This window comes from Numenius arquata, chromosome 7 (genome assembly GCF_964106895.1).
Source record: "Numenius arquata chromosome 7, bNumArq3.hap1.1, whole genome shotgun sequence".
Lineage (NCBI taxonomy): Eukaryota > Metazoa > Chordata > Aves > Charadriiformes > Scolopacidae > Numenius > Numenius arquata.
Genome location: NC_133582.1, coordinates 43,438,246 through 43,458,779, shown reverse-complemented (window position 1 = coordinate 43,458,779; position 20,534 = coordinate 43,438,246). Strand labels below are relative to the sequence as shown.

Sequence of the window (20,534 nt, the reverse complement as noted above, 5' to 3'; positions counted from 1 at the left end):
TAAAATTTTAAGAGCCGCAATCAAAACGTCAGGCTGGCAATGGCTTTAAAACACACTCACATATATTTAAAAAAAAGGAAAAAAAGCGGCAGTCACCCTTTTTGATGCTACAAGTCACCTACTGAAGTCTCCACATAGTTCACCTTCACGAAACACATGCCACGTACCTGTGGGAAAGGTAGAGATCCCAGTGAGCTTCTCTGGCAGGAGATGCTAGGAGCCACTCGGGACACAGTGGCAGGGAGGGGACAGGCTGGTCACGCACGCGTAGGGACTGTCCTGCTTAGCCCACAAGCGGGTTGTGGGCCACCACATTACTCACCAGCCCCGTGGACATCCAGCCAGATGCTGTAGTCTGGGTGTGGGATGTGCAGCTAAACAGCTCACGAACAACTGGCTGGCTACCCTTGATACAACGCGTCTCCAGCGGGCACGAAAGATGGCCAAATGTAGTTTAAAAGCTGTATGTAATTGTGGGAAAAAATGTCAGTTTTGTTACCGGAGAGGGGAAGAAATCTTTTAGGGAGGGATAGCAGGGATATGTGACCTAGAGTACAGGTACAAAACAAGGCAGAAATTGATTATCTGAATGAAGCTTTCCCACTTGCTGGGCTAAACTGTGATTAAATTGGCGATGCAAATCAACATAGCCTGGTGTTGTCTTATCCTTTTAAGTTTCATATATTTTATTTAAATATAACTAGTAAACTTCCTATGACACGTTCTGGATTTTAGAGTGCATGTGCAGCCAGTGAATGATGAGCAATGGAAATGCTGCACCGCTGCTTTTCCATTAAGCACAAATAATGTCAACAGAACTCAGGAATAAGCTCCAGTAATAGGGAAATGGCATCAGAGAAATGCCTCCCTGCTTATTCAAATCTTAAGCTGGGGAAAAGTCAGGAACAGTATTAGCATTAATTAGACTGCCAACTACCCAGCAGATCTCCTGCACCAAAGTGTAAAATCCCAAATTGGTACAAGCTTGTTAGAACAGAGCACTTTTGCTGTTGGAGGAAGCACAGGGGAAAAGTAAAAAAAAAAAAAAGAAAAAAAAAAAGGAGAGCAATTGTGGCTTTACATCAAGTATATTTCATAATTTTCTGTTAAAATATGTACCCACATCATAAAACACTTTTAAAAAAACCAAGTATTTTAAATGTATGTACAATAATGCAAAAATATGCCTAAATATGTATCCAATGCAAAAAAAATAAACCATTTAATAAAATCTCCCTTCAAATGTCCCCTTGCTCTTCAATGTCTTAAAAAAAAAAAAGAGCACAGTAAACAAACAGGAGTTAAAACACAAACTGACAGACAAAAGCAGTGCAGAGCAGACACTTAAGAATGGAGAGGCCTCCAATTCAGCTTCCTATTCCCCTGGATTAAACCACAACTACAGCACCACTTGTCCTATGTCACTTGAATTTTGTTTTTAAAAAAGTCAGCCTGGTGTCCAAGCTGTAAGAGGGCTGCCTGTAGCACTCATGTTCCATGCAAGCAAAAAAAGTTAATGATAATCCAACTAAGCACCCTTTAAACCCCCTTAAACAGGGGTGAATTTCACCCAAGGCAAACATTTCCTGTTCTGTGTACTCCTGCACTGCCAAGCACAGAGATCCCGTCCAGCAAACGATATGGACTGAAGTCTACCTGGACAACTGTGGTGGGAGAGAGACTTCTGCTGTTTCATGGTTAATTGTTTAGTCATCTCTTTTTTTGCAGTCTCAAAGAAACTGCATAGAGGGCTCTGGTCTTACAATTTCAGTAAGTCCAGTATCTTATCTTTGTGACATTGCAATTTCACTAGTAATCAGGCTCCTAAATATTTCTGAAGACTAGGTTTGAATGTCTGAGTTAAAATGAGACATTTCAGCTGCACAAAAAAATGGTGATCTGGTTCTTATCTTGATATGTTCAGGTGACTGATGTATATCCTTTATCTTGCCAGAGCAACTACCCTCAGAGTACAGTTGGCTGTATGTGAAATATAGCTCGTTTGCCAAAGCAATCTGAGGAGGTTTCAGTATTGCTCCCTACAAGAAAGGTGCACGAACTGAAGCTCTGGTTAAAAAACCTGCTTATAAGGCACTGGTGCAGCAAGGTTTATGACTAACGTGGTTTTATGATTTCTCTTTTCCAACTGTTTAAAAGTCCGTTAAATCAACCATAAATAGCAATCAAAAGATATTAGAAAAGTCCCAAACCAAAGAAATCAACTTAGTATTGAAACTTAAATTTACGACAGTCCCACTTCAGTGCACAAACTAGCTCCTGTATGTTTTTTTAAACTCATTGTTGGCTCATGCTCACCCAATATACAAAAGTCCCCCCTGCAAAGTCATGATGGGCTGAATATCTTCTACAAACAATAAATTTTTAGATGACATCATAAAATTACACATTAAACTTACAATAGACAGGAACATACATTGGCTTACCCACTGTACATAACTATTTAAAACTTTAAAAGAATAAGAATATACACAAAATGTACACTTAATTCACAAAGTAAAACAGCCCCCAACATCTCCTATTTTGCAGGGCTAAGCATTTCTTCTATTAAAACTCCACACATGGAACTATCTCTGTGCCAGCTCCTCTTTGTAAGCAACAGGATCACTTCAAGGTAAATTAGTTCTTCATGTATATGTAACAGAAACAGCAAAAGCTCAGCCTCTAGTCATCACTGTCGCTCCCAGACTCACTCAACTGCAAGTCATTTCCTAGGGAAAACAAAAAACAACACAAGTTGGTAGACGTTAATTCACATTTCATGGCCATCAAACCAAACAACAGTCACATTTACACTGGAAGATTTAAATAAGAATAACACAAGAAATGAATGCAAACATCATCTGTCATTTAATGGAACCGCTCCCCGTGCCCGAGAATATTAAGAGCTGCACAGGGCTAACACACAGTTGGATCCAGGCCAAACCAAGTGTCCTTGGTTCCAGAGCCACCAAAGCTGCTCCCGGTGGGAGAACGGCACTCCCCACATGAGCAGCTGCAGAAGGCATTCTACAGTCTTCACCCAGCCAAGCTCCCCTATATGGCTCTGGAACAAGGCATTGGGGAATTCCCTGGCTTTCTTGGCCCTTTTAAAATAGAATTATTTTTTTTATTAAGGCCATTTGGGTAGCCAAGGCAAGGCCTCCACATGGCAATAAAGCAAAAGAAATGTCAAAGCCATCACAACTCAAGGTTTTTGGCTGAACTAAGCTGACACGTGCTGTGACGGTGAAGGCCCCCCTCCAAAGTGCAAAGAGAGATCAAACAAAATGCCAGGATACGGACCAAACCTACAGTCTCAGACCCTGTTTTGCAGAGCATGTGTGATTTGGTGAGGTGCAGGGGATAAAAGGGGGCAAGAATCATGCTTGTGGTCTGGTAACTGAACCTAGCTCTTCCAGCATTCTCCTATGGCTCTGCCCCAAACAGCTGCAGAGCAGCTATGCAATGGCTATGCCCTGGATTTCTTCATCTCCTCTTCCCTTTTATGAAACAAGAACTTGGGTTAGGGGTGATTCTCCCCACGTAGATGGTCACAAGTGACTTGAATGCTCAAGGACATATTAATCCTTGGCAAAAGGATTTTAAATCCAAAGGCAAAAATCATTGCCTGAAAAAAGGAGCTACCCTACCAGTTCCCAAATTTTCCTGGAGTCAGAGGCTTCTTGATACTGTATTGCTGTATTGGTCTAGGAGAAGCAGGGAAGAGGCAGCTCACAACCAGAAACGGAAAGAGTCCTACTGACTTTGTTGAACTTTAGATTTCACTTAGACATTCATTACTGACAGGAAGACCGACAGGCCTCTCCAGTTTTCATGTCGGCCTTTTCAGTATTGTCTGTATAATACACTTGTCTTCTAGAAACTGGAAACCTTACATTTATCTGTATTTAAACTCCACCAGTTCCCTATGTGTGGGTGCCAAGAGCTGTATGCAAACACGCCTCAGGAGGAATTAAGAATAATTTACGATAACCAAATTCTAGTTTCTTGTAAATGCAATATTTTAAATCCACTGAGTTAGAATATACCTGATTTAGCATAACGGAAGAGCAACACAGATGTACATCATCTCCCTAGAGAGAGTCTTGTGGGACAAACTTTAAAATTGTTTTTTACACTTTTTAAAGGGTGGAGTGAGTTTGTACTGATTCAGTGTTTGCAAATGCCATAGCTGTAATATTTTAACCAAACACATGGCACTTCAAATTTCCCTTCAAAATGTGGTATTTGTAAAAAAACAGTATAGAGTAAATATTCTGGCAAAGCAATACACCTAATAATGAAAACCACAGAGACTGTGCATTTATGACCACAGGACAGCCTTGTGCCATTCATAATTCTTTACAGACCTTTAACTGACAACCCAACTATTTATGTCTAATCTGTGTTTTCACATTAAAATAATTCCCATTCTCCAGTGTACCAGATCCTCCCACGCTGATGCTTTTCTACTCGCTCATTCCACTTGGAGGCCTGAATTAATGTTCAGCACGGCCATTGCATGATGCCCACAGGCTCTAGACCAAACTGAAGCGTTCTCCACACCTTCAGACAGGTCTCAGCCCTCTGTTCAAAAAACCTACCCCCATATTTCAGCCAGTGCAACTCCCTGGGATTACTATTTGGCAAACTGCACTTCATGGAGTTAGCCTAACATGCTAAGAAAATGAGTGGTCTCAAGCAGCTTTCCACAGCGATAAGACACAAGCCTTTACTTACGGAGCGTGTTCATGAGATGATTGCTTCCTTGTGGCCTGCTGGTGCCGTTAGCAACAGCATTCCTGTTGTTATACTGCTGGTGCGGTGGCTGGGAAGGGGAAACGTGCGCTGGCTCTTCCCCCTCACTGCTGGAGCTTTCATCTTCACTCCCAGATGAGCTTTCTGAATCTGATGAGCTGCTTCCACTGCTGCTGCTCATTTGCTCAATAATTTCAACCTCTGCTCTCAGCTCTGAAATAGAAGGACATTCATCTGGTTGAAACCATAAACAGGGCCCCATGGCATTTTGGAAAAGAATGTGAAAATGCAATAGTTTTGTCAAGTATAATTTATCACAAAATATCTCACATGAAAGAGAGGGACAGGAAGGAAAACAAAAAAAAATCTGAAAGCTTTTTTACTTAGTTGTAGCTAAATTTAAAGAAGCGACAGCATAGGTTAGTATCATAAAACCTTCACTTCCACTATTACTGTTTATATATGTTACACTCCTGAAAGCACTTCCTGCTTCATTCCTTCCAGCAGGTTATATGCTCTACATACAAGGTAAGTACATTTCCTGATTGAGTTTTACAGGCCAGTAGCCAGTCCATTTTAAAAAGTATCTTAAAGTGGAGGAACCTAAACTGTTAGATGTCAGTGACATTTAGGCTTTTGGAAAACACAGAAAGTGGGGGGAGGGCATAGCCACACGATCACAACAGAAACTGCCTTGACTTCAGATAATGTACAAAACTGCTCCAGCGCAGTCACATGCTTCATTTTGAACTAACTTCAGAAGGAGGTGGATGACATCAGATAACTCTGCAGTGGGGCAGATGAGAATACTCACTTGCTGGGGAGTGGTTATAATACCTTAACCTTCTACAAAGCTTACAAGTAGCCAGGAAAATACAGAGTCTACTCTGAAACTGGGAAGTTATTCAAGTCCGACACACCCTACTTCAGGGTTTCCAGTGCAAAGAAACACTGGAATACCATGACAGCACCACAACTGCCGCATCAGCAACAGCTAGTGTTGGCTGAACAACTGGTTACTAAACAGCTATTAGGGTAAATCACCCCAAATCATAGCATATTGTTAAATTTGTCATAATTATAAGTGGCCTAAACACTATCAGAGGAAAATTCTTTTGTATCCACACACAAAGTCAAGTATTTAATGACTCAGTTCACCTAGGCAGCTTTCCATCAGAGAACAATACTCACACATGTTAAGCACAGGATGTGAAACCCTCAAAATTTAGATTGTTGTTCTAACAGTTCTATACCCAGAGTGTTAGAACTCAGTACTTGCCCTGGAGAAGTTACAGGCTAAAGGGACAAGAATGAAAGAAGAGAGAGGTGAGGTGGTATCATCTCTACCTGACAAATGGAGAACTGATGCCAGGGGTAATTCACTTTAGGTCAGATGTGTGTCAGAGTGAGAGGAACCCCAGCTCCTCAGCTGGGGACGTTGCTCTTGCGTACGCCATAGCCAGATCATGTAAAATAAGTCTCTCCTTTATGTAAAAATGGCACAATTTTAATGCTTATCTTTAGCCCCTGCAGGAGCAAGTAATTCCTCCCCTTTTTAATAAGGCCCGTTTTCCTTGGGCTGCTTAACATCACAGATGAACAGCTAAGTTTTCAGCCTCCACATTACTTTATGGAGAGCTCCTGTAGCTCAGCATGTATTGGTTTTAGAAATTAAGGGCTTTTTTTACCAGTTTTAAACCGGCTATTTTTCAATTTCAAAGTTCAGAGCTCAATTTCAAATACTATAGTTATATTGAATCAGAGGCAAGGAAGGTGTATTGGAAGGGAATAACCATATGACTAACTCCAGCTGGGTATTTAAGTATAGCAGGGTTGTTCCTCCAACTTACTTCCTAACCTAAATTCCTGACTAGACCACCTGTGTTTTCTGCACTTCATTTGTATGCCAGGTAAAACTCTTTCACCTTGAAAACAAAGCACAAGAGACCATTGGAAGAGGGAAGAATAATATATGATTAGGCCAATAGAAGATACTGCCTTGTACTGTAATGTCTTTCTCCCTTAATCCCTCTCAACACAGTCTTGCAGGTTTTAAAAATCCACTTCAAGCCTGGCGTCTGATACACAGACAAATGAGTTCCTGTAAGTCACTATTCTCAGCCTACCCATATCAAGGATTTCAAATGGTAACTATTCGCCCAAACTTAATTTTTTTTTCCCCCTAGCTTAATGGTATAAAATTTACACGTACCTCTAGTGACAATTAGAGTGGTTAGTTATGTTATACTGATAATAATAATATATTGTTAGAATATTCTGGACTGTAGCAAGAACAATCACCTATAGGCCACAGCCCATACTGTAAAAACATTCAATAAACAAGTCTAATAAAGAACAAGTGTTCGAGAATTACACAAATATGTTTACAGAGCTACAGAGTCTATAGATGAAATGGAAGAGTGTTGGCACATGGGCTGAGAAGAACACAGGAGTCCAGAAAGTAGCATATAACATAGTGTGAAGATCGTGAAGCAATCTTATAGGCATCGGTGGTAAAGGGGAAAAGATGCAACAAGAAATGCACTTCAGAGAACTAGAAAAAAAAAATATCTAAACAAGAAGTTTGAAATTGATACAGCAGGCAAGGAGATAGCTGAAGGAAGGAAGTGACGCAGTCTGACAAATGGGAAAGGAAGATGAGCCTTTAAACAGAATTGGAGATTAGCGTCAGATTGAAAAGTCAGGGTTTCTGCTAGGGAAGCGGAAACTAAGAGCCCATAATAGAGGTTTTGGTTTGAGAAGGGAAAGGGAGAATGCCTTGAAAGAACTGGTAAGGTCCACTATGCTGAATACAGGCAGGAAAAGCAAAACAGCACCAATAACACAAGCTTCAAACACTGGGAAGCTAAGGGCATTCCCAGTGACAGCAGTCACTGGTGAAACTTGGTCTGAGCCATCTTCCAGTCAATTTTTGCCTTGGGCTGTCAGCTTCCCCTTAGGTCTCTCGTCTCTTAATTCCTTGAGCCCAGAGTTCTAAACATTTGTCTGTGTAAATGAGAAAAAAAAGTAACTGCATCCACTGATGTTATGGGGATGGCTGCATCGCTAAAAGTCTGTCAGACAGAACTCCAGCAGGACCACTAGGGAAGTCTGTTCAAAACCCTGTTGTGTCACATTGTCAAAGATGGTGGCTGAGCCAATGATGGCACCAAAGCCTTGTAGGAAAAACATATCTGCTTTAAAATTGTGCAATTTTGCATTTTCCTATTTGCTTGTTATGCTTAGTGCAGTTACAGGTACCGAAGCCTTGGCTAAATACTTCCTTGCAGTGCCTCCAATTAAAATAGTAGTGTGTGTATAAGTGTACATATATGCTAAGCTGAACAACAAAAGAGTCAGACCTCTCCTAGATCTTTTTGTGCCGTAAGATCAAACGCCTCATGTTGATGCACCCTTAAGGTTTAAAAGATGACAAGAGTTAGAATTAGAGTAGTCTCCAAACCAGAAATACGTTTCTGTGTTTTTTTTTTTTTTTCCAAGTACGGCATGCTGTAATTATGTCAATGTTACTGAAAACATTTCTGTTGTGGTCAAATATGTCTGATAAACAGTGATTATTTCATGCACATAAATGGTTGTATTGTGGTATATGTGTGCAAATGTTCACCGCTTAATGAAATGTTATCAGATGTAGCCAAGTATTTACGAGAACAAGCCTTACCCTCTCTTTTGCTCCTTTCAGGCAGTAGGACAATACAAAAGCTTGCAGGGGAAAAGATTCCTCTGGTGCAGCACCTAGACACAGCCTCCCAAAGGCCTCTCTGCATGAAGGACTGGTTCAGCTCCCCCATGCTCTGACTCTGTCCTCAGGCACTGCTGCTTAGACAGCTGTGTAATGGGACAGAGAACCCACCTACCTGAAAGTTCGTTTCCCAGCCCATCTGTAAGGGGAGCTATGGGAATGCACAGCTGAGGGTATCAGGGGAAAGCAGAAACCTGTGCTGAGGTTACCTTAAAACTATTGTTAAACATCACAAGGGCTGTGTGTCTTACCACACCCTTAATTAAGTAGGACATACTTGGAGCAATAGAGTGGCATAGTGTCAGAGATCCTTTCAACCACCTCCTTTGGGGACTAAGTTCTGTCCTGCGTCCATTAAAGAAAAAAAACAGAATTTCAGCTTTATGCGTATCTTTCTTCCGTACAAATGAGGTACTTCACCCAAAAGGAAAGCTACTGCCCCAATGGAAAGAACATAGCCTCTTCAGAACTTACAAGACTGTTCATAAAAAGACACATTAAGGAAAGATAACAGGACTGAAGACTATCTCACAGCTTTTACAGTTAAGTTTTATTAATTATTTTCATTGTAGATGGTGCCATTTTAGTTCTACCTTTCCCAAAGTACGTTATGATATAAATGGCTTAGTAATGCTGACGCTCTAGATGATCAATGCTAGAAAAAAGTTATAAAAAGCATATACTGTAAACAAAAAAAACCCTCCCCAGGTATTAGTGCTCCTTTTGGGTCTTGAAGGAATCTCTCTATACAACACCAACTTGAAGTCCTATTTTTAGTACAAGTCAGGTGTTCTTCTGCCTGATTTTGGAAATAAAACTCTACAGGTTATTTATTTCGAGGTACTTCCCTACAAAAGATGATCAAATGGCAAGAAAATTACCAGAACAGTTCTAAACAATGTGACTTATATCTTAGACCACTAGAAAATGGTCTTTGTAGAATAGATGTCACACCAGACAAATGAAATTATTTTACTATAACGTGACCTTTACAAATTGCTGTTTGTATACAAAGGAGTGCCCCAACGGTTAAGTAACTTATTACATACTACAAGAAAAGACATTTAAAATTCACAACTAATTTTTTTAATTGATTTATCACCTGTTATCTTTCTCCTTACCTATTACACAGAAAATAAAAATGGCAATGCAGCTAAGGGAAATGTAGCTAACAGACTCTCAGACGTTGATTCTGTCTGCTGACCAGCATCCAGGTATTGAAAATACTACTGCTGCGAAAGAGTGAGACCAGTCAGCACCTATGCAAACACACAGATAGCTTAGCAGTAAAAAATGTCACCTAGTGATTACCATGAACTGACAAAAATACCCTGCTAAGTAATTAAAATACTCTGGGCAATTAACATCGGCTAAGCCTATAGGCAAAAATAGCTATATGGAACAGAGGGAAGAAAGAGAAAGAAAAAGAGATCGAGAAAAAAAAATATTAGACAGAAAGGACAATCTTAAAATAAAATAATTGCCTCTGGTGCCAGACAAGAAACAAAAGAGAACAAAATAAAAATTTAAAAGTGAAGTCCTCCTCTTTATCCACAACAAAACCAGATACCACACCAGTATGACAGGAAGGACATAGGCAAAGAAAGTGCGCCCTGCCCGCAGTGAAACACTGAGACAAGGCATTGCTTGAGCAGGAGACTGAGTTGAGCCAGTCATCCCTGTGCTGGCACTTTAACAGAAATATAGCAACTATATGGCAGATGTGATCAAAGCTGCAGAGGAGTGGCTGTGGTAAAGGGGAAACTGCAGGGCTGTTCACTCTCTCATCCCTCCCCTACTAGCACTGCTTGGCACGGCACATCCTCCAGGTCTTGTGATGGGAACAAAGTCATCCAGCCCTCCCATCCCACTGGCAAATGGCTCCAACCTTACTCAGTACTCAGTGCAGGAATAATTTCCATCCAAGTTACTTGATTGCATAACTAGATCTCAGACCATTAGCTTTTGTTGTTGTTGTCATCGTTGGCTAAGACACCCATTCAACTTGTCTTGCACTCAGCGATAGGTTTCTGAATTCGTGCTTATTTTGTCTTCTTTTCAGAACAAAGAAATAGTTTGGAAGAGAGAAAATTATCCAGAAAGAGAAAGTTCTGTCATGCCAGAGACAACTGCATTATAAATATCTATGTTGGCAAAAGAAAATAAATAATATACTAAGATGCCTTAAAATGAGATATAGAGATGACAAACCAGCTGTCAAGTACCATCTTTTAATCCCTGAACATTCTAACATTTTTATAAATTGTACAGTCATAATTTTTATCACAAAGAAAGACAAACCCAACCCAAACTCAGGAAACTACAAACCCTTTTTTACCTCTCTTAATGTCATCCAGCTGAGGCTCAGGTGAAGGATTATCTTTCAAAGGAGAAGTTTTAGGCCCAACTGCTGGCTTGGTTGGGGCTCTAAACTGTGAAGGAGGCTGAGATGCTCGGGCAGACTGTTGTTCTATTCGGGCTTGGATCTTACTGCTGCCCTCTGCTCTGAAAAAACAACCAGAGACATTCAGCGGTACTGTGCAACTATGTTCAGCTTTTTCAATATCCTTGTACTAATGCATCATCTGTGACTTCCTTTTGCACAGATCTCTACTTTGTCTTATAAACAGCGAATTACAGCTTTCTGTATGCAACACTAACTTTCAATAACAAATAAGCATATACAACTACACTGCAACACCCTTACAAAATGTATTTTGAAATCCAGATGTGGTTCAGTGGTGCCAAATTCTCTACTTGAAGAACAATGAAGGCTTTAATTTAGAAATTAGTATTTGTATTTTTAAAAAAGAATAAGCAATTATAGTAATTTAAAGTAACTACATGATAAAACAAATCCACTCATAACAAAATCCTGCTTAAAACAATCCCAGTAAAAGAAACAATTTTCTCACTTGCAATTAAAGAGAGTTCAGTTTGAGATGTTTAAGAGGTCAACCCAACTACAGCAATCATTCTTACTGCTAAATACAGCATGCAAGCATTTAATTCCTGTTTTTCATTCACTTTCTATTATGCCTTAAAATAGTTGAAGCTGTTTCCTTAGTGGGAAATAGTCTCCAGAATAACACTATGCCTAGCTGTTCAATTCAAATCAGGTATTTCTTCCTTTTACTGAATCAATGATGTGATTGAGATTGTAGGACAGTCAATATCCTTGGCAGACAAAAAACCCCAAACAAAATACTTATTCAGGTCCCTCTATGATACGGCATAATGAGGTGTGGTGTATTTATTGAGTAACACCAAAGCCTCTGGGGGTATGGCTTTATGCAGTGTTGCACAGAAGCAGCTTATGTGGATATTAGAGCTCAGTTTCGGTTCCAGGAGGGTCCCATCTCCGCAGTGTGATACTTTGTGCCTGTGAGCTAATCCCACTGAGAAACAAGTTAAACTAGTCCATGAAGCACTTCTGGGACTTCACCTAAACCACTTCTGCTATCTGAGCCAGTACATTTAGGCCTAACTCAGGTATCTCTGCGCCTCATTGAATTGTAGATGCAACCTCAAAAATTAAGCCCAGAACCACCTCTTCATTCATCACTGAAATGCAGATATTAGATACCACATTAATGCAGCTTACACAGTCATTTACAATAGAAGTGAGGATTTGGGAATACACTCACTGTATGAAGTGAAAGGTAAAAGCAAAAGATTGTTTCCAGTATTAATTATTCTCTTGGAACTACAGAAGTTTCCATGTAGAATAAGTGCAATTACTCCCCCATGAATGTCATCAGGATGTTAACACTAAAAACTCTGCTCTCACAGAGTGTCAACAGGTCATTAAAGATCAAAGTAGCCATGAAAAAAAAAAAAAGACACCTCTGATCTAGAAAACTGAATGACTTCACAAAGCACTATTCCTCAAAACAGGGATCCCCAATTTTTACTACCCTGCCTCTGCTTGAGAAAAGTTGAAATATTTTTCACCTCATCCGAGCCAAAACTCAGTGGATCTAAACATCTCACTGAACCCAAGGCCTCCTGCACTTCTTGCTCCTTTCTGACTTAAGCTTCGCTTGGACAAAGTCCAGCTGAACTTAAATTGGGAATTCAAATCTCATCTGTGACGTGCTCATATCCACTGGACAAGATGGAATGCCACATGGATGAGTTTTCATATCACTGATTCAGAGGAGTGTTATAGCCCATTTACCTTGAACTCAAGGTATTCTTGGCAAGTTTCCAGCCAGCTGCTGGTGAGCTGCAACCCACATTTCTAGTAGCTTTAGCAACTACAAGTTCTACACTGCAGTGTTTTGTTTTGTTTTTTTTTTAAATGTAAAACTTGTAAAATTATTTAAAAGCTTCTTCTTCAGGAGACATTTGAATAACTGCTTTCTCTTTACATCTCAATTACCCATGGTCCAGTGATGCTGAAAGAACATGATCCAGAGACTTTAGGTACCTGCAGAGCAGCACGACTACTAAAAATGTTCTAACTGTACACTTTATAGCATTTGTGCAGTGAAGTAAGAATACTGGGTCAGAGAGGATTTCTGGCCTCATCAATTCTCCTAGGCAAAACCTCATAACCATTATTTCTACAGTTCCCCCCACACACAGCTGGAGTCTTTGGACTTGGGTTCCACTTGATATATCACTGATGAATACAAGGATGAGTGTTTCTTGTTCCCTAAGAGTATATTATTAAAATCATGACTCCCACAGGAAGCTGTAGGGAACAAACCTAGAAAGTCCAACAATACTTCTGGCAGCCTAGTAATTCCATGGTCTTTTTCAGCTAACTAGAGATTCCTGAAACACATCCCATCCTTCAGCCAGCTTCCAAAGCTTCAAATCATCAGAGGTGTTTCACTGCAAACTATAATTACGCCTTTTCAGCAGTGGAGAATTTACAAATGCTTTACTCTTGGATTCAAACTCCTATTTGCATTTTTAGGGAAGATAATTGGCCATGTAAAGCCCATAAGGCTTAGTAATTAAACATCACTACAAAATAAAAGAAAACTGAGTTCTGGTTCAAAAGACAGTCTGAAGAAGAAATTTCAGCAAGAATTAATCCTATCAACAGCCCTGTCCCCAGCTTTACCTTGTTTTCTTCACTTGAATGCTGCTACTAAGTTTTTCCAGCACATATTCCCCAGTGTCATGATTGATAATAAGCACACAGTCCTTCTGATATGGCCTTTTATTTCCTTTAAACACAGTCATTGGTGGAGTTGAACCCTGGTATCAAAGAAAGAGCACATATTTCTTTGGTTATATTCCCCTACCCAAAAGTTTATAAACACTAAGAGAAATGACTATATGTATTGTTCTGACCAAGAGGCTAAGCAGTTAATGTTTAGTTCTCACAGAAAACGTTCATTCATGAAAAGGGAAAAATACAGTTATATGCAGCAGATCAGATGTTCTCTAATATTATATGAAGGCAATATTATGCCTTTCATCATTTTAAGTGTCTCTGCAGTGACAAAACATCTTCTCCATGGTTGCCATTATTTACAGTTCTCATTCCCAAAATGGTAACATAACTGAATTTGCATAGTTGGCTCTGACAAGTGTCAGAAATCTTCTTGACTTTTCTGCTCTGGAGATCTTGGGTTTAGGTAAGAAATAAAGTTTTAATTTGTGTATCAGAACTGTTGCCTAAAGAAATATGTGGTCGACTGAAAAATAATTTAAACTGTTTGTATTTGATATATATACATATATATATATACACACACTAAAAAAAAAAGGCAGTATTTTCCTAGTGGATTCCAAGCAACTGTCACAAACTATGTAAGAATAGCTGCCTTCTTCCAAGTCAAGATTAACATGGAGATGCCATGCAGTTATAACTGAAATGTCTTCTCAAAAGCAAATGGGGTATCTTGACACCTTCCAGAAAGTCCCCAAGTCCACACAATGCTGCACAGAGCCATAAAAGTCTAATGGCTTAGACTGAGAAGCAATAAAGACAAACTCATGGAGTGGTGCACACCGGCTGACACTGCTGAGATTATGCTCAGCTGTACTGCATCCATGTCCAGGCTGGCTCATACACCTGGTTTTGGGGTTACAGGAGGCAGAATCTATGGTCTATCGGCACACAGCAGCATGGATACACACCCGGGCTGTGTCAAAAAAAGGACATGTTACTCAAAGGGGATATACAGAAATATGTTCTCAACTACAAAACCTCACATTTCTCTGTAATGTATAGCTACTGTACAAAACAAATTAAAAAATAAATATGTTTATTCATGTGCACCTTTGCACATGCTGTAGGAAAGCAACCAAAATCAGGGACAAAAGGAAAAAATGTACTCTTCTACATTTTATTCTGAGTAGCAAAAATGAACAATCCTATTTTAACCACTCAGAATGCAATTCTTATTCTTTATATTGCTAACATAGAATATTTTTCAATTTGAAATGGCTTTGAACCAATAAAGGTGAAAAATGTGAATTCTCAACAAAGATACAGTAAGGGATACAGATACAATTCAGAAAAAATGTCTCAAGAAAGTCCAATCTTCAAAGGCATGTTACATTTTTATCATCCCTACATTTAAGAGAGGAAAGCAACATTGAACAGAATAAAAAGCAAGTTGAAAGTCAAATCCTGCTCGCTGTTGACAACTAATTCAGGAAACGTACAATGCACAAATTTAATGAAAATTGATCAAAAAAATTGATTCTGCTACCCAGAAGCTTCCTAACTCAGCAAAGACTGTGATTTTGGCTAAAAAAATAAGTAGAAATAGAATCCCGCTTAAGCAACTTAACAGTCCCACCTTCTACTTAAAATTAAATGTGTAAGCAAATTAGCAGTCCCACCCTTCTACTTAAAATTAAATGTTATGTGAGTGCTTAAATAACAGTGGCTTACAGATACTGCTGATTACAGGATCAAAGGAGGAGGTAGGTGAAACAGGTGACATTTAATCAATTTGTTTTCATGTGTGAGGGCTTTTTAACAAGAAGAAATTCTTCACTTCCTCAACCAAGACTGTTTATCAAATATTAAAGCCACTAAATCCACATGTAGAAATAGTACTTCAATTTATCCAAGCAGCAAGGGACACCAAAATAACTTCGCTGAACAAATTATCAGACATGTCCTCAGGGACCAGGCAATTTCAAAAAACAACTTAGAATCTGAATCCTATCCAGTTGTCAGGCAACTGAGAACCAAAGCAAGATCCAAGAAATTCAGTAAATCTTGTTAGGACGAAACGATCTCAAAACTTCTCACTCTTTTCCAGTACGCTCAGGGCTTTCTAGCTCTCTGACTGGAACACAGGCCTTGGAGCAACACAGGCACAGTGGCTGCATTCAGTGCAGTTAGCTGCCCAAGCCTCCGAAACATACTATAAGCTTAAAGGTGTTCATACTCATGGGAAGACAGTCAAATGAAACTCATCAGTACAGAGATTCGGAAAGGGACATTACAAGTGATGTTGTTCTACACAAAAGATGAATAAACAACACTGCTACCAGTCAATCCAAGATTAATGCCACTGCTATTCATTGTATTGTTGCCTGCTCTCACATAGCACTACCACGCTCATCTTTTTTATAGGCAAAAACCAGTATGTGACTTCCTGCAGCGATAAAGGTCACCAAAGCCATATGAAAAACAGGAGCCGGGGGAAGCAGGCTAAAGCCTCATTCAGTGAGAATTATCACAGTACCAGCTAAAAACACCAACATGCTAGAATAAACAATACCAAAAGGATCTGACATATGGCTTTCAAACTGACTGCTGCCCCCCTGCAACCACCAGACCCATTGATGTTGGTGAATTCTGGTTTATTGGCTTGACACATAGTATTAACTTCAGCTAATAAACGAATCCAGTTCCAGCATGCAAGCACTTTCTTTTGTTTTGGTAAGGAAACCACTGAACCTCCAAATACAAAACAGCTGCACCTATAAACAGTTTGATCACTTGTTTTACTGCTGTTTGACTGTCATCCTCACACAGTAGATCTTTATGGTGTAATTTGAGTAGGAAGTGGATAGGAAACCACTTCATTGCCACTCACCAGAACCACCCCCCTCACCTCCACTGATAAAGCTAAAGGCAGGGAACTCTCTATGCCATCTGCACGTTTCAGTAATGGCAAGAATATGCTTACAGGCCTACCTGTGGCTTCTGAACATCAAACCTTGACTGAAGTCCAAATTACTCTACCTTTCTTCATTAAGCCATAGCACTAAAAACGGATGGAAACCTGGTATAGAGCTTCAGCTAACAGCAGAAGTCTTCTCGTTATTCAAGAATGAGTAGGAAGGAACCAAAAGTAAAGAACAGACTGGAACCTTACAAATATAACTCTTTACAAAGATTCAATTGTACAGTCCTTTTCTAAGGTAACACACTACAAATCTGGCTGCTCACGTATTGAACCCATTTGTATGAACAAAGATGAAAGTGAAAATAACATTTACATTAGACTATAACTACAACGCAGATTTGTTGGAGAGTAAACAAGGACACATATATAATAAACTTACTGGAATATGTGGCAAAGTGATTGTTACATCATCTCCTTTACCCACTTGAAGCTCCCCCTCACAAGATGTATCAATCGATGCTGGCTTAAAATCATCTAAAGAGGAAAACAATTGCAATTACATTTCTTAGAGTCTTCAGAAGTGCCATCCTGCCTGGCAAAGAGTCACTGCACATTTACTCCTGAGGCTCATGTGGCTCCTGAGAACTCCCTCTGTGGCAAATACTAATTTAGTGACATTAACTCGTTTAGTCTTACTGATATTTCTGGCTATTTAACAGCCATCTTGCCTCCACAATATGTCCTCAAGAGTAGAGGAGACCTCAGATCTCACCTATGAGGAAAAAAAGAGGTGTTGATCTTACTTCAGCAGGTGCCATGCTACTCCAAAGACACTGTGGATAGAAACCATGATGAAGGTAAGACACTGTAATAGCTTTAAGCTGACCCTAGTTTTAAGTCGCATTGTATGGAACGCTTTGTCCCCCAAACAAGGCACTTATGTTTAGTGTATTTATTTGAATGCAGAATATTTTAACTTTAAAGTATTTTCCCCTCATTATTCTGTCATGCTGATGAGCCATAAAACCCAGAAAGAAGTATCAGAACCGGTAATATTTTGACAGAGGATTTAGACAAAGGGAAATAAGATCAGACAGATACAGGTTGTTTTGGTTTGTTTGTTTTTAAAATAAGTCCCCATTCAATTCTAGCATCTCTGGATATGCAGAGCTGCAATCATATTCATATTCACGATCAAGGCTTTTAATTACTTCATTAGTTAAGAAATTAATATCTCGGAACAAATTTTAAATATAATTCCACATTTGCAGAAAAAAACCCCAAGCCTCCAGCTTGTAATAAATTCTCATCAAGAGGACATTAATGGCAAGCAAGTGTGCTGTAACCAGGCTCACTTGACTTAATCCTCATGCCTTAACTGTCAGACCAAATCATACCCTTCATTTTCATCTGAGCAATCTATTTCTAGCTATTGTTTCCCACCTACTTTATGTGCAAGCTTGCTAAATAAAACAAACCAGCTGTACATGAGCTGGTGTCTTTGCCAAAAAGGGATCAAGAGTTTCAACTGCACAGTCACTAAATTAAAAGGAATATCACTATCACACTTCTTTTCCTAGATATCAGCAAAATATAGTTACTCTAAACAAACACTCAACAACTTGTTTTCATTTGGTTAGTTTACTAGGTGTATGTGCTTGGCTAATCTTGCTGTAGACTGAGCGTGCATATGTCCCTCCAAATGTGCCCACAGTCCTTTTTCCATAAGTCAAATGTTTTTAAGATGTCTTTTCCAGGGATAATCCAGTTTTTCAGTACAGTATTTCATAAACATTACAGAAAGGAATGAAGTATTTTAAGAAGGCCAAAACAAATTTAGCCTACAAAATCCTCTTATTGTAGTTAGTGTGAAGAGGATTACAGGAACAATATAATGCTCGAATCTCATATAAATCATTCCAGATCAACAGTTAGAAAACAAATTTATAAGCAGGAAATGAAGAGATCTCACTTGAAAGTCACAGATGGAAAATACAGCACATAGAAAGCTCTTTTGAAATAAAACTGCATTCTTCCATTTATAGTATGAAGAGCTTTGACTTTGCAATCCCTTAAGAAATTGATTATTGAAGCACTTTCAGTTCAGTTCAGCACTTTCAGAAATCCAGTGTATTTCTATCTGGATATGGCTTAGGTTTAATTCACACACTATCAGACAACAATCTCATTCCTTTGATAGTCAGGCTATTTTAAAATGCTGATTTATAAATGGATATTTGCTAGTATGTTAGTGCTGGATAAAACTGTTCAGTGTTACGTATAACAGTTAAATGTACTGAACATATGGCATGGTACTTTTTAGCACGATGGAATTGTATATAACCAGGGGGGTGAAACACACAAAATTTGTGTTAATCCACTACACAGAGTTTCCTATTGAGCAAAATAGCTTTGCCTCAATCATTGACCATCTGCTTGAGTAACAGCTCAGTCTAGAAAGCTGTTCTTTCAAGTTGCACTCGGGTGGCTAATATCACTGAAATTACTTACTCGTAGTGGATGAATACGGGCCATGAGACTGGGCCTAGGATTATGCATCATAAAACAAAAAAATCCTACTGTTAACTGTATAAATTACCCACCTTAATACAAAGCTACTGAGATATAAATTTAGTACTACTTTCATTTACTTTTGGTGATTTACTACTCATTTTAAATCCCAGACTCATTTAGGGGATGAAAAGGCATTTTCTTGCCCACTGAATTCAAGTGCAGAGATACAATGAGCTCCTCCTCAAAACAATACTCTAACATGAAATTAAATGTACCCAATACTAGTTGTTGGAATAATACCTGGTGTCTTCAATAAAACACATATCCTTCCAATTATTCAAAACCTTTGTAACTGCTCAAGGCCCTATCTCTTACACTTAATAGATAGTACTGTATGCAAAATTACTGTACAAGTAATTTCTGCTTGCTTTCCTGCGAAGTGACTTATTACAGCTGGCTAGAGTTGGTACAACCAGGGATGGGGCTGCTGGGTTACACGTTGCTTCATGGCGAAAATAACTAGTTAAAAAAAAACCATAAATAAATATCAAACTGTGGGCGCCTGGGCTGCTGACCATCTGCGCTCCTCTCCAGGCACTCCCACCAGGCCAGGGCCTGTGGTGACCTACCTGTCCTGCAACCTCCATAAAAAATAAAAAAAGAGAAAACAAAATGTCAAGCCACCTCCTCGGGGGGGGATGGCTTTGTGCCCCTAAGCGGTTCACGCACGCTTCATGGAAAACTTCCTAAGTCGTTCGCCCTCCTCCTCCCCCGACCTGCCTCCCTCAATCCTCCTCCAGCACCCACCTCCCCTTCTCCCCTCAGGCTGCCCGCCGGGGGTGGGTCATTTCTGTGGGGACAACACCCGCGGGAAGGAAGATGGGCGCGGAGGTGGAGGGCGACGGGCGCTGAGAGGGGGACGAAGCCCTGGGGTGGCGGCAGGAAGGAGGCGCTGAGGAGCCGAGGGGGGCAGGAAGGTTTCGTGGTGGCGGGCTGGAGGCCCCCACAGGCCGGCGGGGAGGGGACGGCCCTTAACGAGTAAGAAGCCGCGGCAGGACCCCGGGAGGAAACCTTAGGCTGCTCCCCACTCCGGGGGCCGGCCCGGGGAAGGGGTCTGAGGAGAGGGGGCTCTCCGGTGGGTGCAGCAGGAGACGCACCGCCGGGGGACGGGAGGAGAAAGGGGAGGAAGGGGCGGCCGCGGCAGGGCCGGCCGGGGGTGTCAAGGGGAAAAGGGGGTGGCGCTCACAGCGGATGGTGTGGAAGGAGGCCTTGGGCCGCCGCTCGAAGCTCTCGCCCAGCTGCAGCGGGTGCTCCTCCTTGTCCAGCAATGAGTTCGCCGAGCCGTTCATGGCCCCGGTACCGTCCCGTCCCCACCCCTCCCGGCCCGGCCGGTCCCTTCCTCTCCTCCGTGCGCTGCCGCCCGGCGCCCTTCCGGGGACCGA

The 20,534-nt window shown here is 40.5% G+C and overlaps 1 protein-coding gene across 1 annotated transcript; it reads right to left on the bottom strand.

Moving 5' to 3' along the window:
- Positions 1 to 659: 659 nt before the first annotated feature.
- On the bottom strand, positions 660 to 20,508 carry EAF1 (ELL associated factor 1). Its single transcript, XM_074150177.1, has 6 exons — positions 20,339 to 20,508; positions 17,018 to 17,112; positions 13,599 to 13,735; positions 10,860 to 11,026; positions 4,741 to 4,971; positions 660 to 2,729 (listed from the first exon to the last, which is right to left on the bottom strand). Exons 1-6 carry the CDS (start codon positions 20,439 to 20,441, stop codon positions 2,683 to 2,685), a joined length of 780 nt encoding a protein of 259 aa, XP_074006278.1. The 5' UTR covers positions 20,442 to 20,508; the 3' UTR covers positions 660 to 2,682.
- Between the last annotated feature and the right edge of the window lie 26 nt (positions 20,509 to 20,534).

Coding starts and splice junctions, on each gene's coding strand:
- EAF1 (XM_074150177.1), bottom strand. CDS start 20,441: ATGAACGGCTCGGCGAACTCATTGCTGGACAAGGAGGAGCACCCGCTG. Junction 11,027..13,598: donor ATTCAAGTGAAGAAAACAAG/GTAAAGCTGGGG, acceptor TTGTTTTTTCAG/AGCAGAGGGCAGCAGTAAGA. Junction 2,730..4,740: donor TCATCTCATGAACACGCTCC/GTAAGTAAAGGC, acceptor TGTTTTCCCTAG/GAAATGACTTGCAGTTGAGT.